A 24,411-nucleotide genomic window follows, 5' to 3' on the forward strand; every position below is an offset into this window, starting at 1 on the left:
TTAGAAATGTTTAAAACAACAACTAAAACAAAACAAAAAAATGAACAGAAAATATATTTGGCCTTTTGATTTGCTTCCAGTGTTAAGTGACAGGCAAACATGTAAACTAAAATAAAATACAAAAACAGTTTGATCGACACTACTGGTAATGAATGCATGGACCCAGATAGAAGGCCATGGAGAAAGGTGGTCACCTTATCTGAGAAGAGAGCACAGGTAGCCAGGACAGGCTTCACAGAGAAGGTGATGCTTAAGGTTTTTTGTTCATCCACCATCTATTTTCCTAAGTACCTACTGTAGGCCAGGCACTCTTCTAGAATATAGCTACATAGTGGTAAACAAAAAATAAAAAGTGTCTGTATTCATGGAGCTCACTTACAGTCTAGAAGGAGGACTCATAAACACATGAGCAAAAATAAAAAAAAATTAAGTGCTGTCATGAACAATAAATGAGCTAATGTGATAGAATATGTCCAGGGACAGGGACAATTAGGAAGAGTGATTGGTGCATATCTTTCTGAGAAGGTAATAGTGAAGCTATTTGGGCCAAGGCCTGAATGGGAAAGAGCGAGCCATGCAAAATGAACATGGAGCAGGTAATTCCACACTGAAGAAGAGGTTGGCAGAATGGCTGAATGCAAGAACAAATTGGTGTGTTTGTGTTTAAAAAAAATAAAAAACAAAAACAAAAAAAACCAAAAGGATTCCAGCGTTCTGGGCTGTAATGGACAAGGAGACAGTGGCAGAAGATGAGCTATAAAGTAGGGTTACCAGGTGGCTTGACATCCAAATTGGCACACTTCTGAGTAAAAGATGGTGCTATTAATAATTACACCAGGACAACATAAGTGAAATGGGACTGTCTGCCCAAACCTGGACATGTGATTATCCTGTAGAAAGGAAACAAATCCTGTAGGACTTTGTGAGTCAGCCAAGGAGTATAAAGTTATTCCAAGTGCATTAGAAAGCATCGGAGGGTGTAACAAGGGAAGGAAGTGATTGGAGCATGAACTCCTGAGAGCACAGAATTAAAGAAGTGGTTGTTAGAAGACAGAGGGTGGGGGCTTGGACCAAGACTAGGAAGAGGATAGAACTGGATGTCATTAGAGTCCATGAGCCTTGCTTATTCTCAGCAGATAGGCTGAGAACATTCCACACGAAGGGAGCAGTCTGAGCAAAGTCACAGCGGCAGGACATATTCAGAGAGCCAAGAGTGTATTCTATGGCAAAAGTGAAGGGCACAGTGGAGGCAGGTGATTGGGCTGGAGATGTGACCAGGGACAGACCGTCTATGACCTAGAATTCAATGCTAAGCAGTAAGAATTGTAGTGTCCTTGAAAGTACTTGACTTGAAAGTGACAGGATTTGATTTGTTTTTAGAAAAATGTCTCTAGTCCAATATGAGAAGAAAATAAAAAGATAAAATGAAAAGAAAAATAAACTGAAAACGGAGATTATTTTTGCTAGTTAGAGAAATAAGACCCCAGAAATATTTTGGGAGTGGTTCAATAAGGTGAAGGGATATTTTTATTTTTTGTGGAAACTGTCCACCCATTCATCAGACATACCCTTGATCACTGAGTGGCTTACAATATAATTAATTGTTGACTCAAGGACTACTGAACAGTGTTGCTGAGTCATAGAGACAGCTCCAAGAGGAAAGCTTTAGGGACAAATTAATGTCATGTGCCCTGTACCTTTTTTCTTCTGTTCCAGTGCTATTCTTGGCCCACTCATTTCTAAGTTTTAGCAATATCTCTCAGACTGCTGTGCCTCACATGCATTTTGGCAAGCTAAGCACAGTGAAGGAGCCAGATAACTTGTTCCCTGTAGACTTATAAACTCATCAGCTGTGGACTAACAACATAATTTACAGTGCACTTTGTCAGCCCTATAAAACAACTTTCTGTTTGCAGGGAAATGAAGCCCTGACAAGAAGAAATGTTTATGACTTAATTTTAGCTGTGTTCCCCATGATTACTGCAGTAACAGACTGTGTATGATGCGTCCTAGTCATCCGCCAGACAGTTAAAACTTTGTTGTTGTGTTATATGGTTTGGATGTTTGGCCCCTCCAAATCTCATGTTGAAATTTGATCCTCAGCGTTGGAGGTGGAGCCTGGTGGGAGGTGTTTAGGTCATGGGGACAGGTCCCTTATGAATGGCTTGATTCCTTCCCCCCGGAGATAATGAGTGAGTTCTGACTTTATCAGTTCATATGACAGCTGGTTGTTTAAAATAACCGGGCACCACTTCCTCTCTCTCTTGCTCCTTCTCTTGCCATGTGAGACACATCATGCTTCCATGTTGATTGGAAGCTCCCTGAAGCCCTCACCAGAAGCAGATGCTGGCATGATGCTGCTTGTACAGCCTGTAGAACCATAGCCAAATAAACCTCTTTTCTTTATAAATTACCCAACCTCAGTTATTTCCTTTATAGCAATGCAAAATAGACTACCACATTGTGTTTGGCAATCTAAGAACATTAGACTTAATATCCACCCCAAGATCCTGTTACCTTAGGTAATGACCATCACGTGTACCTCCATCTTTAGGGGTAAAGGAATTGAGACATAATAGTTGGATACTTCCCAGCTATGACTCATATCTTGATGAAATTATCTGATGCCTTACCCTACTAGACAAAGTTCCTAATAGAAGGCTTGAGAATGGGAAAATCTGAGATATGCCCCCCCATATGCAGTCAAATGGTTACCTCCCTGCTGACTAGTTGTTTTTGTTCTCCGTGGTGTATTACAATAGCTATTTGCCATTCATATTATTAGGCTAACAAGGTTTCTTCTATTCAGCCATTACCCTAGGTGACTATAGCTAAAATAAAAACTACATAAGGAAGGAGATTGGTTTTATCCATTGCTGAATCTCCAGGGTCTAGATAGAACAAAACTTGGAATACATAGTATATATTCAAAAACGATGAGCTGAATTGATAAGCTCAAATATTGACATAGTTAACCTACCCTAATGATTTGGAAACTCATGCTACAAATAATGCAGTCTCCCAAAAGCACATTCTTCTGATTGTTGGCCAGGCGGTTGATGAATTGGTCTGTCAGCCCTGAGACATTACATAGAATCCAATATACTTTCTAATAACATTCTAACAATTGTAAGACCATGAAGAATTCAAATCCAGGGGCGGTTTATTAACCTGGGTGACTCTAGATTCCACTGTGTACAAATGCAGAGTTGTAAGATTTCACTCGATTAATTTACTGTGTGCTCTTAGCCACATTCACTGAAGGAGATATCTTTTATTTTATGCCCTGTATGGGTTGTAAGCAATACCTGGCCTCTCACTGTTCTTTTTTATTCCCATTCCATAGCTAACTCTGCTTAATACGTGTTGGAAATAGCATATATATAAAATATATAGAAGCATATATAGTGTTCTGAACCAGGAGACTCAATAGATCTATATATATATTATATAATTATTATATATATAAAATATGTAAAGATCTATTGAGTCTCCTGGTTCAGAATATTGTTGATTTTGTACAACCTGATTTTGGAAGCAGGTTCCAAAATAGGGGAGGAAAAAAAGATCAAGGTTTTAAATATTGCCATAAAAAAGAAGTCAAGGCTTTTAAATATTACCTCGGTTTCCTCAGGTATGAAATAAAAGGTTTGAATGCAAGTAAATTTTAAGTTTCTTTCTAACTCTAAATTTCTATGCAATTCAGAGAGAGTAATCTGACAACTTCTTTGATACTTTTTTCTGATAAAATGACAAACTGATTTGACTTTAATCAGTTAATCAAACTTCTGGAATTTTCTTTGTTAGCTTGGCTTTTCTAGAAAATGTATTCTATATTTCTAGACAACTTAATTTTGGTTCATGCTGTGTTAATGGCCTAGTTTCTCCTTATAAAAAAATTGAGGTTTGTTGAACTGGTGCATTGCAAAACAGTTGGCAGGAAGAATGTGTAATTTCTTTTGCTGCCCTAAAGAACTTATTCCTCCGATCTGGATGCAGACAACACTGAAGCAATCACATTCCAGTGAGCACAGTTGTGTTGCAGAATGGTTCTCTAGACCTCAACCCAGTTATCTGGGAATCGCATGAACCAACAACTAGCCTGTAAAACACAGCAATATCAGGCATGCAGTTGGCCATTAATCATGTCACAAAATTGGCTCAATGCTATTGTGTAATAATATTCTAGAATAAAGCAAAGGTGATAAGCATACAAATCCATTTACTACAGATCCATACCTGCACTCAAATATCCTTCTTGAGGTTCAGAGCTAAAACCTTTATTCAGCTTTTACTAACCAGACATTATCAATGATAATGAGAGAGCAAATGTATTCTCTGGAACACTGACAAGAATATGGCAGAGTGAGGCAGCAAGCTTTGAGCCAAAATGAAAGTCTGACAAATAGTGCTTTCAGGATGAATAGCACAGCTGGAGCAGGACATCAGGCTAAATCACTAAATATAGTCTGCCCATGCCTGTTATGAGCCATGTTTACCCTCAAAGATAAATATACAAGATCTAACTTTAGGGTTCTTGAGTGTGGTCTCTACCATGATTGTGAAAATAGATCCATTGCACAGGGAATTTAAGAACAGAAGAAAACAGAAACTGCACTTCTCTGTGTAATCAAAGTAGACCTCATAATGAAGAGGAAGACTAACAAAGAGCTGTAATTACACAATGACATTCTACTTTATAGTTTGCAGAGCTCTTTTAGACATATTTTCTTATGTGACTTTTGAATATTACTTAGGATTGACATAGGGGAAAGTGAGGCCAGAGACTGTGTGGCTTCCCCTTGGTTGCCTGCCTTGTAGGAGGTGGAGCTGGGAATGCAATAGGGGCTTCTTGACATCAAGGCTCTTTCTACTGACTAGTGCTACCTGTAGTGTGTGTCCTCTCGTGGAAGCAATGGGCCATCTCTAGACCTCAGGAAATGAAAACACACACATGCCTGCATGCACACACCACATTTATTGAATATCCATTAATAGCAGGCATCACTTGGATATTTTCACATTCGTACTTCAGAGTTTCTTCTCAACTCTGGATCTATTCTCCACTCTTCTTCATCCTTCTCCACTTAGCTTTGCACCTTGGAAGGTGATTCTACATGGGTTGCATTAACAGCTCCCTTGCCTTCCATATTCCCGTTAAGTCTGGGCCAATAGGAAACACCTATGGGAGATGAGTAGGAGGAATAAGAATGAGGTCTGGTTAGTTAATTTCCTGGCTCTTGCCTAGTAGAAAGGCTGCCAACTGGCTTGCCCCTTGACTTAAGATCTCCGCTCACGGCACTCTTTCTTTCCCTTCCCCTGGCTTCTGGTAATTGACCCTCCCTTTGGCCCATCAGTCCTGGGTGGGGAGGGTGGGGAGGGGTAGCAAAAGGATCTGTTCTTCATAGCCCTAAATATTGCTTTACTCCTGGAGGGTACACTACATCCCCTACCTAAACCTTATAAATATCACCTTTATTAAACCTTCATCAAATGTCACAACTTAAGTGGACCATTTCTTTCTTATTAGTATTCTGAGTTATTCAGTGTTATTATTACACTGGGGAAACTGAGGCCCAACAAGTTTCACAGTTAAATAACTTGCAGACCTAGATTCTGCCCAGGTCTTATAACTCCAAGCTTTCAGTGACAGCGCACGAAGCGATGATTCTGAATGGGAGGCTGACCCATATGTGTGGCTGTAGCTCTGCACAATTGCGCTTTCTTGAATTGACTCCAGAGTCAGGGCAATTTTTAGAAACATACCACTGTCACTTATAATGGTCGTGTTTTCAAATTTCATAACATGTTTGCAAAATAAAGCAATGGCAATAGTATCTGTAAGAAAATTGGATAAGATTGCATCTGGTCTCTCAGCACACCATTCTGTCTTCCCTGCACTACCAGAGTTAGCCTAAGAAGCAAGTTTGATCACGTCACTTCCTAGATAAAAAGCCTCCCTATCCACTAGTATCTAAACTTCCTAACTGTGCTTATTAGGGTTCTCTCTGTGTCCCTCCAATCTCAGTGTTTAACACTCTAGTCCCTGTGCTCTATAGCCCAGTAGTTCAACTGGGGGCAGTTTTTCCCCTTGAAGGGCATTTGGTAATGTCTAGAGACATTTTTGGTTGCCACGACTAAAGGAAGTGCAACTGCCATCTAGTGATGGAGGCCAGGGATACTCCTAAGCATCCTACAATGCACAGGGCAGCCTCTACAAAAAAGAGTTACCTGTTTCAGAATGTCAGTAGCGTCATTGTTGAGAAACCCTATTCTGTTCTAGCCACACCAAACTCCTGAACTTTCAATTTGCTGAACTGTAACTACCATTCACCAGACTCTGTGCCAAGCACTGTGCTTAATACGATTTCATCTCATGTGCTTGTCAGCTTTGTGCCTGCACATATGCTGTTTTCTCAGCCGGAATGCCTCCCCACTTCTCTCTCTGTGGTTCACTCTTTCATCTTTGAAGCACAAGTTAAACACACCCTTCCTAACAACTCCGGGCCAAGGTATAGACACCTCTGAGCTGAATTCCCATGCTACTTTGTTTATCCTTCAAGTATACCAATTTACCTGTTTGGTTCTGTAATTCAAATTTGCTATATGTTCATTAAGGGCAGTGACTATGTTATTTGTGCTTTCTGCCCAATTACAGGACAGTGTCTGGTACATATTAGATATTAATCATGGAATGAATGAGCAAATATTATTGCAAGCAGTAGAGATTTCTCAAGAATTGTGTCATATTTAATTTTTATAAATTAAGTCACATTCAGTAGTGAAAATTGCTATTTAAGAAAAATCTTCAAGAATTCATTGGTCAAATGGACAGTCTGTGAAAATGCATGTATTTATAAACTAGGGTTTCTCTAGCCCATGGTTCTTTTTTCCCCTCTTTTCAATATTAGAAAATATGGAAAAGTACATACCTGCTTTTCTTAGAGTGAGAAATGTCAATCAAAATTTTTGCCACCTCTTTGGAGTGCTGTAGTGTTCTGGGAATGAGAAACCAATATGACTGTATGTAATGGCATCGTTATGTTAAAAATGTGAAAAGTTAGTTCTCAGCCTTGTCCACAAGAGGGAGGACATTAACCCACATCCCCTTTGTTGATTCCCTGGAACTGTTGGGTCTGTTCGGAGCTGGAGATTTATGTTGCTCCTGCTGTTGCAAAATACAGATTTAGAACCTGGCAGGCATTCCTGCATAGATTTGCACACTGTTTAAGATCAGCCCAGTTCGGGTGGAGAGGAAGCAATCTGTGTATTTTGGAAGCTTTGTCAGAATAAAACACACTTAAGGAGTGTGTGAGGTCAATAGCTGTGTGAATGAGCAGGGGGATGTCTTGAAAATGCACAAAGAGAAGAGGGCAAGGGAAGTGATGCTTTAACGGTACTTTGCTTACGAGGTTGACCCCGAAAGTGTCTTCTCTCCATGGAAGATGGCTTAAGGGCTGGTGGATTACAGTGCTAGAAAAGGAAGTCTGTTCAGTGTGCTAAGAGCAAAATGAGAGTGGCAAGTCCACCTTATGAAATCACAGGGCTATTTGCTCGTACTACTATATCAATGCCAAGGCACCCTCTGCATTTGTTAGCATATCACGTTAATTGTGCAGTCTAATACTTTGGTTTTACCTCTTTTCTGTTATGACCTGCCAGGCTGGCTTTCTCTTTCAAGACCCTAGGACATGTAAATGGTGTCACTTCCTTGTTCATGTAGGCAAGAAGAACCATGCCATTCACCTCCTACAGTCCATTTTCACTTTTCTTCTTGATTAGGACTTCACACCTAAAACAACATATTGTAGAATTAAAGAAGTTAGAACTCTATTTTGATGATTTTCTATGGTACTATTAGGTTATTAAGTATGAAATGTCTGATTTCCTTGAGTGCTAAGTTTGACAGTTGCTATCTCTGACATTTCAGTTTGATACTTCCTGTTTTATTTTTATTGTAGGAGTACATCCTCAGTCTTGGAAACGCATGTTTTGGCTTGTGATTACCTTTCAAAATTTTTTTAGAGCAATCTTTGTGAAACCATGGATAAGTCAAAAATTCATGTTATTAATAATCTGATTAAATAAAAAAGGTAGTGGTGGGGAAAAGTTGACTACCAGAAATTACCTCCTTCAAGTTAAACAAAAGAGAACCATGTAATCATGAGCCCCAAGTAAGGACAGGGACACAACCCAATGTCATAAATCTCAAAGTCGGAGCAAGACAGATGATTCTGAGGCCAAGCCAAGAGGAACGGTCAAGGCTGATGAGGTTATTAGCCCTGCCTGTGTTCCTCAGGTATAGTGCTGTCTAGTTGATAAAAATGCTGAGAATTAGCCCTAATATCTTTATGTATGAAAAGGAGCAAACTGAGTAGTTACTGTTACCTGTTCCCAGCTTGACTGAAAAGTAGCATTAATAGAAATGGCTGTGGGAGAGAAATATGTGTAAGAAGAGACAACGAAACTGAGAATCAAAAGAGAAATCACCAGACTACACGGGCCAGAAGCCCGGATGTAGCCCCTCATTGCCCCAGGATGCATGCTTATGTAGGCGGGCTGACTTCTGGCAAAGCCTTGAAAATGAGAACACAGTCCAGGTAGCTGAGTGAAGGTTACACACAGCCCTGACTACTCTCTCCATCTCACCCCTTTATTTCCTTTCCATATTCTGCATCTCCTAGGCTGCAGGAAAAAAGTACACGGAGTTCACAATATTAAACCATTAGACTGTAGATAATATTAGGAGTCAAGAAGTCCCCGAAACTGTATCGGAACAGTTAGAAATTCTGGACAGAGTCACCTGAGTGTGAGCAAGATACAAGGCAATGACACAGCAAAACAATTTCCAAAACAATAGAAATGTAACTTTAAAAAGTCAAAGCATTGGGTCTAGAAGAAAACAAGCAAAAGAGAAGAAACATTTCCCATGAGCTACATGCTATATTTGCTATAGCTACATTTGCACTATAAAATGAGAAAATTGCATTAATTTTCATGCCACAAGAATGCAAAGAAAAAAATTAAAAGAATAGTGAAGAAAAAGGGATATATTGTAGACTGAAGGGGAAAAAAATGAAAGCCTAAACAATGTGATCATATAACTGACTTGAAATAATTAGTAACAACAGGAGGCAGAGAAAATATGGCTAAAAATTGAAATATTGCGGGAAGCAAAATGCTGGAGATCACCACAGTGAATGCTGATGAAAAAGTCAGAGATTAAATCCATCATAGAGCAACTAAGAGATATGGAGGGCAGATGGGATAATTACATTCCTGAAATAGAAAAGCTGAGTACTTTAACAAAGAAATTATCCAAAGGGATCAAACTGGAAATTTTTCTTAATGTAAAGAACTGACTCTGAAGTTGAAAATAGCATGCTGGGTTCTAAGAAAATTTTATATAGTATGCTAAACACTGACATGGTATTAATTATGTCATTGGACTTCAAGGGCTAAAGTAATATTCTTCATACCTATATCAAAACATTGCATATACCTCATGATTATATACAACTATTATATACCCATAATAATTAAAAATTAAAATTAAATGATACTCTTTAGACATACAGAAAAAACTTACATCATTTACCTCCTATGAGGGAGAAAGCTGGCATGATACAATTCCAAGTACAATAAAGCAATGTCTATAAAACTGTGCATTAAATAAAGTGTGAAAAGAAATGTATGTAACCCAGATTTCAAGAGGGCAAGCAGACATTCATAAACATGAACAAACTTTGGTAATATAACACCAGTGAGCTCTTTTTCAAAAAGCTGTTACATAAAATCTAACCATTTAAAAAATAAAGTAAGATTACTCAGACATGGAGAAGCTGTAATGAAAGGCTTGATGAGGATAGTTAAAACATTTAAATAGACAATAGATACCTGATGATGATACACGTTATGCATATACAACAAAGTATACCTGTGTGTCAGAAATACCCCAAACCACCTTCCATCTGGATTATTCCCTAGAAGGACTCATGGGACCCAGAAGCTGTTATATTTATAAGTATGATTTATTACAGCAAAAGTTACAGAGTAAAATCAGCAAAGGGTAAAGGTGCCGGGGCCAAAATCTGGAGGAAACCAGGCACAAGTTTCCACGAGGCCTCTCCCAGTTGAGTCGCAAAGGATGTGCCTAATTTCTCCAGCAACGAAGTGTGGCAACACAAGTGAAGCGTCACCAACAAGGGAAGCAACCCTAGAGTACAGGATTTTTTTGGAGGGTCAGTCACATAGCCATGCAATGCCTGCATGACTGACTTCAGTTACTGAAGCTCCAGACCTCCAGAGGGAAAACAGATGTTCATCGTTATTATTAACATAAACTACATCAACTGCTACAGTGTGACGCAAGGTCCTAGGTGTGTAGACTACTCTCACCACTCGGCAATTCTGTCAGCTCAATTCCCAGGAGCTGGTGAAGGGCCAGCCATGGACATAGATTCTTCTTGGGAATGTGCAGAGTTTGAACAACCCAGATCTTTTGAGTTAACCCTTTCCTATACAACATGGGATAAAAAATACAAAATAACAACCAAAATTCAGAGATGGAAGAGAAAATGTGAGAGAATAACATTCTCATTTTTCGTAGGAGAAAGGCAGTCTTTACTGGCTAAATTTGAAGCAAATAGTTCAAATAATGACACCAATCCTTTCATGTTTCTAATAGCATCTTTGGTAAATTTTAGTGACTTCTCTTGGGAAATTATATCTCCTATAAAATATTTGAAATTCAGATTTTTTTCCTTTTACTAACTTCATGTAAGTTAAATTAAAACAGCATATATAGATTTTTTTCTATCTTTTAAAGAGTTTCTATTCTTATATCTGTATATATGTGTAGGAAAATGTCTGGAAATATACTTCTCTACTATTAGTGATGGTTATTTCTTAGTGTTGTGATTTGGAAAGTTTAATTTTTTTTCTTTATATATGCCTACATTTCTTATATTTTTAAATAGTATATTAAAATAAAAATAAAATAATTTGATTTTTCTTCAAAAAGAGGGGAGGGTAATAAATAGACTGAGTAAATCATAATTCCCTGAGACTAGTTTAACATGGACTGGGAAGAGTGGCTCTTATTTTGCAAGAAGTTCAAGCATTGTGTAAATAACACACACACACACACGCACACACACACACAAACACAGTACATACTATGGATTTCTCCCTGGATTGTTTCTCCAACCTAAGTATTTTACAGAAAACTTTTCTATACTGTGTTTTATCACATTCCCCAATATTCCATTGCAAATTCCATCCTTTATTTAGAGAAGTCTCTGAATGCCAGTGAGACCGTAGTTTTTCCCCTTACTGGCCAGAAATGGAAATATGCAGAGAAGCCATTGATTATTGAGATTGAAGAACGATCGGACAATAAGAAAAAAAATCAAGGCTAAAATGTGTTTTTAAATGTCATGGTGATTAAATAATATTGTTTATACCCTTATAGAATAGAAATGGGCCTACTATGACAAATACAAATATACACCACTTAGAGCTAAGAACAATTTTATGGAGAAAGGTATATGGAGCATTGGTAATAGCCAAAAATAGATTCTGGAATAGCTGTACAAGGAGCTCAGCAGACCCTCTTCCCTGTGATACAACCATTTAACTGCTGAAAACACATACACACACATTTAAAATCCTGAATATTGTTCTAAGGACAAACAGCAAATGGAGAAATATTTATTCAAGAGATCTGTTAAATATTAGTAAGAAAATGATAGCTATGACATTTAATCCACAGGATGCTCCCATCTCCTACCTCACCCCTGCTCCTTGTTATGGAAGCTTTATTCCAGGTTGGTGTGGCCAAGAGGGTAAGAGCTCCCGCACGTACCAGTTACCAGACTAGGGCTACAGTTCCACTCCAGAAAGGGCAGGCTGCTTGTGCTCTTCAACTCTCTCCAGCTCCATGTTGCAGGAGCAGTATTCTGAGTATGAACAGCCAAGACCATGGGGCTCACTTCTCCCATCCAGCCCCCATTCATAGGGCAGAAGCTCTATTCCAGTTTTAGCATGCCAATAATACTGGGACTTCAGTTGTTCCTGCCCCAGCTTTCTCATCAGGCAGAGGTTCCATGCTGGGAAGGACAAGCTGAGAAGACCAAACTCTATCATCTTCCCTCAGTGCCCCATCATGCAATGGTCACGTCACTCCGAGAGAAGTGGGCCACTGCTTCTGCTCCTAGCTTGCATGAATGCAGAGAAGTTCTGCCCAGGGGTAGATGCACGCTGTAAGGATGAAGAGCTTTACACTCTGCCTGGGGTGACTGATTATCTGGAACAGAACTTAGATAAGTTTATGGCTAAGGGTTTTGCAATGGAGATCTTGGTTCAAGCAATTCAGAGGGCGCAGATAGTTCTATGATACCAGTAGCAATGAGCAAGATGGAAAAACAGCCAGAATTAGTTGAAAGAAAGTGGGGAATAGAAAGCCATGAAGAGCTGTCTGGGTTTCACAATAATCTCTGAGGGCCTGAAAAATTGTACACATTTGCTAGGCTATATCCACTCAAAAGTAATTAGAGTAAGACATGGGGTAGATTTGAAAGCATTCTCAAATCACAGATCCATCAGCTAGGGGAAGAGTTTATGGGCTCAAGGAGCTCTTAAGCATGATCTCTCAACAAACGCTGGCTGAACAAGAAGTTACTCTTACCCAGGTGCTACCTCTAGGAAACCAGGCTTAAAAATAAAGCCACTTGTCCATGGTGGTATGGAAGACTGTGCTTATTCTCAAGGCTGAACCTCCTCAAGAGTGACAGGAGGAACAATTTCCAAGCTATCAATCCCTGGCTGAACATAAGCCAAAATCATAAACTCCTTGAAAGAAGTCTCCAAGTCACACATATCCAACAGATAAAAGGTAAAACTATACCTAAGGGTGCTTCAGTACAATATTTGACCAATATGTTGCTTATACTGATCCAGGAGCAACACCTAGAAAGGCAGGCCAAAAAAATAAAAATAGGAAAAAAAATCTGACCAGGGACATGAGAGCTTTCACACTGCTAGAAAAATGTAAGCCACAGAATTATCTCGGTCAAGCCACTAAATAAACAAACACGTGAACAAATTCATAAGAAATAGACCTGATGGTGATGGAGTCTGTATCTAGACTTGCTAGACTGTGTTATATAAAATGTCCAGTTTTTAACAAAAGCGATAAATGAAGAAACAGGAAGTGTGACCCATATACAAGAAAAATGCAGGCAATAGAAATTGCTTTTAAGGGGGCTCATACATTGGACTTAACAGAAAAAGGCTACAAAGTAGCTGTTAAAATATGTTCAAAGAACTAAAGGAAATGAGATAACAATGATACATCAAATAGAGATTATTAAAGGGATAAAAATTATGTGTGTGTGTGTACCTCCGTATGGATATTTTGGAGTTGAAAATTATAATAACTTAAATTTAAAAAATCACTATAGAGGCTCAAGAGTAGATTAATTTCTCTAATTCTTTTGTCTGTCAACTCTAAAGATCAGTAGAGACTTTGATGCAATCTGAATAGAAGAAAGAAAAATTAAGACAAATGAACAGAGCCTTAAAGAAATGTGGGGCACCATTAACTGTACCCACATATGTATAATGGGAGAACCAAGAGAGAAGGGGACTGAACAAATATTTAAAGAATTATGGCTGAAAACTTCACAGCTTTGATGAAAAACACTAATCTACACATCCAAGAAGCTCAATCAATTCTAAGTAGGATAAATGCAATGAGATCCACATCCAGACCGATTGCAGTAAAAATGTTGAATGCCAAAGGTAAAGAAAACATCTTGGAAGTAGCAAGAAAAAGAAATGACTCATAGTATACAAGGGAACCACAGTGAGATTAACAATTGACATCTGTTCAGAAACAATGGAGGCCATAGACAGGGAGATGACTTTCAAAGGGCTGAAAGGGCAAAGAAAATTGTCGACCAAGACTCATATATCCAGGAAAGTTCTTTTAAAAATGAATGTGAAATAAAGACATTCCCAGATAAACAAAACCAGAAAATTTATTACTAGCGTACCTAACTTACAAGAACTACTAAAAGAACTATTTCAGGCTAGAAGGAAGTGAGAACAGTGAGTAATTTGAGTTTACATGAATTAAAAAAAGATCTAGTAAAGGTATTTATGTAGGTAATGATAAAACAGTATAATTATACATTTCTTTTGCCTTCTTTCCTTAACTGATTTTTAAAAGCAATTGCATAAAACAATATCTTTAAAATTCTTTGTTCCTATAACATATAGAATTATAATATATTTGATAATAAAACACAAATGAATGAAGCTATATTGGAAAAAGGAAATGACAACAGATGGTAACTAGAAGCCACAGGAAGAAATGAAGGGAGTCAGAGATGGTAAATAATAAGCGTAATTTAAAAAAGCCATTCTATAAATATATTTGAGCTCTCCTTTCTTCTCATAGCTTTTTTAAAAGCTAAGACATAAGTTTTTATAAAGCAATAATTACAGCAGTGTATTGTTGGGTTTGTAAGATATGTAGACATAATATGAATAATAACAAAAATGGCAGGGAAGAGAGCTATGTAAGAGTAAAGTTTCTGTATTTTACTGGAATCAAGTTAACATAAAGATGAAGTAGATTCTGGCAAATTAAGATGTATATTGTAAGCCCTAGAGCAATTAATAAAAAGTAGTACAAAAAATGTAGTTAAAAATTATTAAAGAAATTAAAATAGTATGCTTAAAAATATTCACTTAAGACAAAAGGAGGTAATAAAGGAGAAGAAGATGGGGAAATATCTAACTACCATTAAGTGGGTATTCCATGACGTGGTCTCTCAAATACTCAATAATTTGATAAATTTTCGATAGCTATAGCTTTTCCTTAGTAGGCTCATTTCTCCCCTAAAATTAATATCCTATTCATGCAACTCATTGCATTTGAAATCTTTTAAGCAAATTAATATGAATCCGTGTAACAGAGTTTGTTTCAGCTGATTCCTATATTAAATTTTCTGTTTCACAACCCTCTTCCTAAAAATATTAGGTTAATAATGGAACACACAAAGGTAAATATTGAGATACACATTTTGTACTATTAGCTGTTAACTACATAGTCACCTGATATTTACAAATACTCTAATACTACTAATATTGACATAAGGATGCATTTATTTATATGTGTGGTCTGACACTACACATAACCAGAAGGACAAAGGATCCATTAATTCTATAATGTATTTAAGTTCAATGCATTAAAACAACCATTTCATCACTCACTTAATATCCTAATATCTCTTAAAAAGCAGTGTGATACTGTATAGGAGAAGGTGAGTATTAACGATTAACAGTGGTAATAATTACACAAGCACACAGAGCATTGTGCATATTCATATAGAACAATATTGTTTAGAAATATATGTACCCTCTATGTCTATATGATTTTGTATATTTATCAATACTAGATGACTTTAAATAATGGCATGTGTGTCGGTACGCACACACACACACACACACGAACATCATTCCCTATCATAAAGCATTATGGATATGCTTTGGTGCTTGGAAACATGAGTGTGCTCCTGGCATAGCTCTCTGACAATTTGGCAGAACTAAGTACACAGCTGTGAGAATCACACTGCCTGCATTTAACTCCCAGCTAAGCCATTTATTAGCTGTGTGACCTGGTATCTAGAAAATACAATATTGTCTTCCTCGTGGTGTTCTTGAGGATTAAATGACTTCTTAATGCATATAAAGTCCTAGAAAGCACCAGGCAAATAGTAAGTGTTCAATAAATTTTAGCTGTCATTATTGATTTTTTTTTTTTTTTTTTTAATTCTGCTCTTCCAGGAGATAAAATAGTTGCTTTCACATCTGGAGCATGTGTTAAATTTAGATTATGTTTCCCATCTAAGAACAGATCATCATGATACATCTTTTATTGTGATGATGTCTGCAACTGTCACACTTTCATTTGTGGCTCTCTTAGAGTTTGAAAATTGTAATGTACAGCTATTAGCATGTCATGGGTTTTACCTGGAAGGTGTTTGCTTTCCAGGAATATGAGTAGGTATATTTATATTAATTTTCATGGCTATTTTTTGTGTTGTATGAATAGGGTGGGGTATCATGATGACAGACTATTTTGAGACGCTTCCATGTGGTCTGCCTACCTCTTGTCTCTCCATGTTTTGTTTCCTTCTTTATATGGGGACAGGGTTGTTTATCTCTTTTGTTCACTGCTATGTCCATAACACCAAGAAGAGTGCCTGGCACTCAGTAAGCACAAAGGAATGTACCATCGTAACTCATAATCTAAAACCATTAACTTACTTTTCAGCCTCTGCCCAAGTCTCTTGATTTTATTCCAGTCTCAAACTTCCTTTATGTAACTATCTCCCAAACAAAATGTCAGATGCTTCTGTTAAATAAAATAGTTTGTTATTATCTGAGCATCTCCCTTCTTTCTTCCCTTTATAGAGATGCTACCTGGTCTACCTGTCAAATCTTATGCCATCACTTCTTTTGTTGCAAACCCCACCCATCTCCCAAGACCAGCTCGGATCCTGCCCCAGCTTCTTTACTCAATTGTGTCCCTCGGCCTCTTTTCTCTAAATGCCACTGGCTTTGCATATCTTTCCTCTGTCATTGAATAATTTTTTATATTCTAGTACAGTTATTTTTGTGTGTTGTGTCTCCCTTTAGAACAGAAACCGTGTCTGTTTCACCACTGTATTCTTCATGGTGAATATAGGTAGCAAATGTTTGAAAACAACAAATGTTTAATGAAGACCTACTCAGTGCCAGATACTGAGCCTAGTGACAGGCTGGCTTTATAGGAATGTGAGTTATATTCTCTTTCTGTGTTTTCTAAAAGTATTTTCCAAATGAATGACTAAACAAATTCACACGTTAAGCACCATGGTGCTGCAAAACAGTCCCTGGACTTGGTAATAGATACACTGAGTTAAAATCTAGGCTGTATGACTTTGGGATGATCACCTCCCTGTCTAAACGCTTTGGCTTTCTTGTTTGAAAGTAGGAATAATAGACCCATATTATAACATTAGATGAGATAGCATATGCCTGAGAACCTAACCAAAGTGCTTAGACTGAGGAAGATACCAAATAAAAGTGAACTTCCTTATGGAAGTTCTCTTTGAATAAAAAGTAAAATGAGTTTCTCAAGGGTGTCATTGGTTTTTCTTAGCCATTTTTCCAGCTCTAGCTCTATCAATCTTCTTTAAATGGGCCATGCAAACCCTCACAGTGCCAGGCCACTGGGGCTGTTATGGTGCCAGGCTGTGTTGCTGCCCTCTTCTTCTTCCAGAAGCTCTCTGGCAGATACCTATTTGTCTGCTAAGGTGCTTATAAACTGATGTTCTCTGCTTAATCTTTGTGAAATACATGGATTCTATAATTTTTATTTTATGTACTTGTGTTTTATCTACAGCATACAGAATCGCAGGCACTACGATTTGTGGGGGCATTTTCACTATTGCAAAATGCGTTCACATCCATTACTTAATCTGGCACCCTGTGAGCACGGTGGGCAGGTATCGTGCCATCATACACCCTTTGCAAATGAGGAAATCGAGCTGCAGAGTTTAAATGGTCTGCCCAAGGTCACAGTTAAAACGTGGCGACAGCGGGGGTCAATAAAACACAAGTCACCTGGTTATAAATTTGGCGCCCTCTCTATTGTACTCGGCCTGAAAGCAAAGCAGTATTTGACAACGCTAACGCCCTTCACCCTAACGATCTCCTCCGCTCTTCTTTGGCAGAGGCGTCCATCCTGAGCTATGACGGCAGCATGTACATGAAGATCATCATGCCCATGGTCATGCACACCGAGGCAGAGGACGTGTCATTCCGCTTCATGTCCCAGCGAGCTTACGGGCTGCTGGTGGCTACTACCTCCAGGGACTCTGCCGACACCCTGCGCCTGGAGCTGGATGGCGGGCGCGTCAAGCTCATGGTTAACTTAGGTATCGTATGAAGTACCCTCCGCCAATCTGTTTGGGCTTGTCTTCCCTTTCTTTTCTGATTTTCATTGGTTTGATCGAATTCTTTGTTTCTTGAAAGTTAGCTGCTCATCTCTTGTTTCATAGACCAAGGATAAAACCCAACAGCAACAAACACCTTCTCCTTGTTTCTGCATGAGGTTTTGATGTCGATTTCTGGTTTCTGACAGTGGTGTTTTCTTTACTAGATTATTTATTTTCTAAGTTTCCTTTCTTGGTTTTTTGGAATCGTTTAGCTTTGTGTAAAACACGCTACTTTGGTCCATCTTTTGATCAATCATATTCCCATTAAGTCCAACTCCTCAGTCACCACTCAAAACAGTCAAAGACAAGGGCAAGGGCAGGGCAGGAAGTGGAGGCAAAATGAAAGGGTGGGTTGTGGAGAACTAAGCCCTGTGAGTAAGATGGAAGGGGTTTGTTTGCAGCTCCACGATGACCATTCGAAGGGAGAATTCTGGTGGCTGTCATAGCACTGATATCTCCTTGTACTTTCTCTTAGTGAGAGGACAGAGTCAGATTATTTCTGATATCCCACTGGAAAAATAATTCCCCAACTTTGGACTCCCTGACATGTGGAAGGAAACTATGGATGCTAGTATACGTACACATTTTTCTTCCTGACATTCTCAACCATCGCTCAGCAGCCCTTTGTGCAAAGGTCGTTACCTTACGCTGTTACCAGTTACTCTATTGTCCTCCTATACTACATATTCATTTTACCTTAGAATTGAAAAATTTTGACAACTTCAAATTTATAGCTTTATTGGAGCAAGATCTGTTCTTTCAATATAATTAACTATAACAGACACTTGAGAAATTCTCCTTCTTAGGGCCTCACGTTCTGTGCTACATTGACCTTCTCTTTTAGAGTCTAATTGACCTTCTGTGGAGAATGGGGACCTCTTGAAGAATAAATAGAGGAAGGAAAAAAATCTCTATTTCCGCTGTTTCTACTCAGCAGAAAGTCAATGCCCAGTTTTGACAGGATTAGTGATATAGCTGAGTCTGAACTTTCTAAGCTAATGGATTTATTTGGGCATATAGAGTATGTTTGGATACAGTGCTCCTTTATAAAGATTTCAGTGGACTGGCTTATCAGAGGTGTGGAGAAGTGATGGACAGATGTACCAGATGCAAGAAGACCACGTACATATCTATGTGGCCTGGTGGGAAGATGGAGTTTTTATTCCATGTCAGTCTTATTTGCTGTCAGATCTACTGGTCACGCTTAGAAAATGCCAACAACATAATCCTAAAATCTCTAGGACACAGAGGACTGTTTTGAGCAGTGGCTTATTTAGTTATGTCTTTTTCTTTTTCTCCTAGTTTGCAGCTTTTCAACACTATGCCATTTTTCTTGTACAACCTTATTTGATTTCTGTTGTCAGTGTGTCTCTTAGTTTTTCTTTTGTTTGTGTATGTGTGTGTTTGGTTACTTTAGGTTTTGGTTTTTCTCTTTTGCTGGATCTTTTCTGTGTTCTTGAGTTTCTAATCCTCCCCACCATCAACCATGGTAAATCAAAAGATGGTATTCAACCCTTCAAAGGCCCAAAGCCTGCGGCCCGCATAGCAAACAGCCTTGAGAACAGAGAGTACTGAGCAGCCTACAGGGACTGGCATACCCCTGTCCCCCCCTCCTCCCCTCCCTGCACCATCCTCTTCGCCTTAAACAAACCAGTGTGAGAATGTATTGCCTAAAACCAACAACCGGTAGTTGATTATCTACTTCACAGAAAAAACAACAGAAGGAATAAAAACAAAAATAAAACAAAAACAAAAATCAACACAATTTCCTAACTAGCTCACGGAAAAAGATGACGAAGACCATTTTATCTCTAGATCTTTTTTAAAGTAGGAGAGAGACATACACATAAGGATGATTCAGTCTCACAGAATTTTGCGTGGAGTACACACTGTGTCTTTAAACAAACATTTTCTTTTTTCCTTATTACATGTTGTTTTGTAAAGATTAGAATGTCAACTGTGACAGGTTTCACATCTTAGAAGGAAACACTGGGGCAAGGAAGAGAGATAAAAGGGGTTGGGCAATGAAGGAAATAGGTGGACAGATTCTCGTGTACACTCGTGCACACACATGCATACACGCTGAGTTAGTCATAGATCCTATGTGTATTCCTAGAAGCACTATTTTTCTATTTTAAACTCTGGCCAAAACATGGGAGATGTGCTTTTCAAATAGACTTTGCTTTTGCCTTTTGGCTTCTTTTGGCACACCATTGATCTAGCTCCTACTAAATTAAAACATTTTAGGCAAAAGAGAGTTTAGCCCCTTGGAAGAGAGTGCTGTGCTTCTCCAGAAGCAGTAGTTGTTTCTTTTTACCCTGAAGCATATGGTTCATCACAATTACTGGTATGAATTTATTTAACATCCTTTCAAACCTGACATGGAAAACTGACCTTAAATTCTTTATGCTTGTGTACATATAACTCTTTGTATTCATGCGTTGTTCAAAGGTTCTCCTTTCACCCCTCCCCAAAATAGACCACTTCATGAATATTTTCTTTATCCTTGTTATGAATTCACATTTCTTTCTTCCTGGTTACAGAAGAAAATGACTCCAAGCAGAGTTTGCAGCCACACACGTTCCACCAAAACTAATTTCCAAGGTCACTTTGTTCTCTCAATTTATGTTGCCTTTTTTCCTAGCACATGCACACATGATATTCCAGTTTATTTTAAATTGGTCACACATATAAGCTCATGATATAAAAGCCTAGTATATATTCTCTGATTAACATATCTTATGGAGGCCAAGGAGACTGGTCTTCCAAGGGCTTCGTTTTCTGATGACAGTCCTATGTGCTGATAGCAGATCTAAGCAATACTCCACAATGCACAGCACATTTTTAAAAGTTATGAGGTTAGCTATTGATCAGCCATCGTTTGATCTTTTAGAAGTAAAATATATAATAATACTTCATTATTATAGTATATCCAAAGATTTAAAAGACCTTGTCTTATTTTAATCTCATGATAATTTAGTGAGATATATCAAGAAAGTGTTTTTATGCTTACTTTTACACAGTGAAACATACATATGATTTTTCAAAGCTTACATAAAAAGTTGGTAACAGAGCTGAGACGAGAACCCTTGTCTCCAAACTGCTAGATCAGTGTGGGTTATCTGTGCTCTCCACAAATCAATGCGGTGTCAGTCTAATGACTTCTAACTGCTTTCGTGTTGGTTACCCTTGAAGCATGCACACAGGGAATGTCCATTTTCCTCAGTGCCCGATTTGAACTGAGCTACTGCAGAAAAGTCAGTTGGTATGGGCAGAGTCTTTAGGGTCCTCAGCAGAGTGCCAGGGGCCCTTCTTTATGTCAGAGACTCTGAGGGAGTGACATACAGTTTGGCTAATTGCATTCCAATTCTCCACATGTTCACTCTGGAAATCTACTTGCTGACTACTGTTTACTCTATGCATTATTGAAAATACACAACTATTAGAAACATTCACCTCTTCCATGTTCAACTCAAAGCTCACCAATATGGAAATTAATAATTTCTCCTCATTTACTAAAATAAAACAAAAAACTAAAACCAGACAAAACACACACACTCTCTCTCTCTCTCTCTCACTCTCTCTGTCTCTCTCCTCAAAAGACACACCAAGACTTAGGTAGTCTTTTTTCAAACAGAACTTTGGCTGCTACCAAAGATAGATGTAAAAAAAATTGCCTTGCCATATCAATTCCCCTGACTCATTTTTTTATTAAAAAAATATAAATATATATATTCTCACTAACAAGACCACTCCCTCAGATTCTATGAAGAAAGGACTGGGGTGGATTTTTCTCCTCAAACTATTTATTCTTCAGGTAAAGTGATGACATAATTCTTCACATCTTGATTAAAGGAAACAAATCACCATCTTGAAAGCTTCCAGTACTCACATTGGTTTAAAGACACCTTCACTTCACTTCACATGGAACCATTTGGATGACCCAGAAGGATGAGTCCAGCCCAGTGTCTCTCTCTAGAGCGAGAGGTTCTCGTCTAATAAGAAAATCCTCCACTGTACAAAAGCCAAAGAAGAGAACCATTTATTGTTGGCAGTCCTTGGGTTTGTCACTTTAGATCCACTCTTTCCTGTCTCTTAAGAATACCCAAGCACCTGTTTCCCTCTCTCTAATACATCAGGAAGAGGCATTTGTCCAGCTTTGGGGGATTGTAGGTGCAGCCAATAGCTGAATCCTCCCTCCCTCCCTCCCTCCCCGTCCCCACCAGGGGCATGGCCTTCTCTGTCTGGTGATCGTACCGGTTGCTCCAGGGCTGTTTGCTCCCACTTTTCTGTTGCGGTTGACGACACATGACAAACCTAACTGCACGAAACCAAACCCAGATTTTTCTCAAGAGATGTTCTTCTGGGGGAACAAATAAGCTTTCTGCCTCCTTCCTCAGAATAATTGGGTGTTATAAATTGCTCTTATCCAGACTTCACTTAGTTTCATTCTACCCTGTTGGTTGCCACTGGTTCCTTTTTCACTTGCTCACTTATAATGGTTTGCTTTGGGAAATTCAAATGGTGGCATTATCCTTGACAAGCCCTCTAAAAACTGTTGGGTCAACCTAAAGTGGAAGAGCACTGTTTGTAACTGTATTTTTTCCCATGCCTTTCTTCCTTTTTAAAAAATCACTTGACTTCTTCTACCTTTTAATATCTGACTTTAAACAATTTCTTACTAGAATTCCCACCATCATAAACCCATCGTAGGTTCAACTGGGCAGATTGGTAACAACTAACCTGAGACATTTCCCTAACCATTCCTGCCCAATGCCCTACTCATGCCCACTGACTCTACTGAAGAATGTTTAAGGTGTGCACCCACGACTCTCAAATAGAGATCAATACAGTGACAAGTACCCTGATCTCCGACACGGATTACCTTGTCTGGTTACCGGCACTGGACAGTTAGTCACCCTTTTCTTTTTTCTCTTTCCCATAGAAAAATAAAATAAAATGAAAACCAAAGAATTTTCTCCCCTCAAAGTGCAGAATCACAAAGTGAAATAGGCAGGATGTCAAAGGTGCCGAGACCTCCTCCACACGAGCCTGCCTTGCCTTCTCCCCGAATGCTGTAGGCCCTTCATTCAGTCTGAGCATTCAGGCAGGAAGACAGAGATGGGCTTCATGAGGGGGTGGGTCTGGGGGCCTTTGAGAGAGTAGCGATCCACTGTGATAACCTCATATGACCTCTTTCACCCTACACCTGACCCCACCTCTCTAAAATCTGGGATGGGTGTTTGTGCGGTTAGCTGTTTGCAAGTGGCCATTTTATGACGGGAAATGACCAGGTGGTGTTAACCCTTTCCTCACCTCTAAGGATGAGGGCAAGTCTGCCTATGCAAATTTCTATAGCAACTGGGGCCCGACCTAAGGAGAGGGGTGGAGGGAGTTTGTTTTTGGAAAAAGAGAAAGGGTTAAATACTGCACTGAGAAACTTTATGGGCAGATTTTTAAAAGGATACCATGTGTCAGACTGGTGATATATCTTTGGGATACTAATACAAAAATTGTATTAATGCTACTTTTAAAGGTAAATTTTAAGAAAATAAATTGAAGGGGGAAATAGAATATAACCTACATTTGGTGGGGGAATTTTTGCCTAATTTTCCAAGTTTAACAAAATTAATATTTCAAAGTCCAGGTTTAAGCTTTATATAAATGAATAGGTTTAAAAAAAAAAAAAAAAAGAAACATGCTTGGTGTCTATTGTGGATATATATGTATACCAGTATATATCTCTATACATATGTGTATATATATGTGTGTGTGTGTATATATATATGTATCCAACTTTACTAAATAATATACTGTACATATACACCCACCCTTAAACTTGTACATACTGTATATATATAAAATGGCCACATTTCTTGCGTGTGTCTGTCCCCGGAAGGGTGGACTGATTGTTTTTGGATGTCTGCAGCTGTTACCTTGAAGGATGCAATTTCATCTTTCATTTATTTTTCCCCATCTAGACTGTATCAGGATAAACTGTAACTCCAGTAAGTTTTCCCTCAAGTTTCATTTTGTTCTTTAAAAAAAAGAAAGAAAAACTGACTTTATTTTGTTTACTGTTTTATGAGCTGGTTTTTATTTGAATTATTATTTTTTTTTTACAATGAAGTTGGGGGGATCTGGAGGGATGGGTGAGGGGAAAGGGCTGAGTGTGGCTTGGGTGTGGTTTCTGAATTGGGACAGGTCCTCCCTTCTTTCCTTGCTCTATATGCAGAAAAGGAGGAAAGGGCATGGGAATAATGAAATAACTTGAAAATGAATTGAAACGGTCATTTGTTGTCTTTGGGAAATAACTCTCAGAGTTAACAAAAAGCTTTAGAGCAACCAGCATGCACTT

At 38.5% G+C, this 24,411-nt stretch overlaps 1 protein-coding gene across 8 annotated transcripts in view; it reads left to right on the forward strand.

The window, feature by feature from the left end:
* The window catches only part of NRXN3 (neurexin 3), a 1,493,796-nt gene that overhangs the window by 523,530 nt on the left and 945,855 nt on the right, over positions 1-24,411 (forward strand). For 6 of the 8 annotated variants that reach the window (XM_069465175.1, XM_069465177.1, XM_069465179.1 and 3 more), the window contains 2 exons: positions 17,790-17,993; positions 24,035-24,061. In XM_069465175.1, coding sequence (XP_069321276.1) covers positions 17,790-17,993; positions 24,035-24,061 — 231 coding nt within the window. The remainder of the gene's footprint in view (positions 1-17,789; positions 17,994-24,034; positions 24,062-24,411) is intronic. The other 2 variants (XM_069465180.1, XM_069465182.1) reach the window with 1 other exon arrangement.

The sequence above is a fragment of the Eulemur rufifrons genome, chromosome 2 (assembly GCF_041146395.1).
Source record: "Eulemur rufifrons isolate Redbay chromosome 2, OSU_ERuf_1, whole genome shotgun sequence".
Classification (NCBI taxonomy): domain Eukaryota; kingdom Metazoa; phylum Chordata; class Mammalia; order Primates; family Lemuridae; genus Eulemur; species Eulemur rufifrons.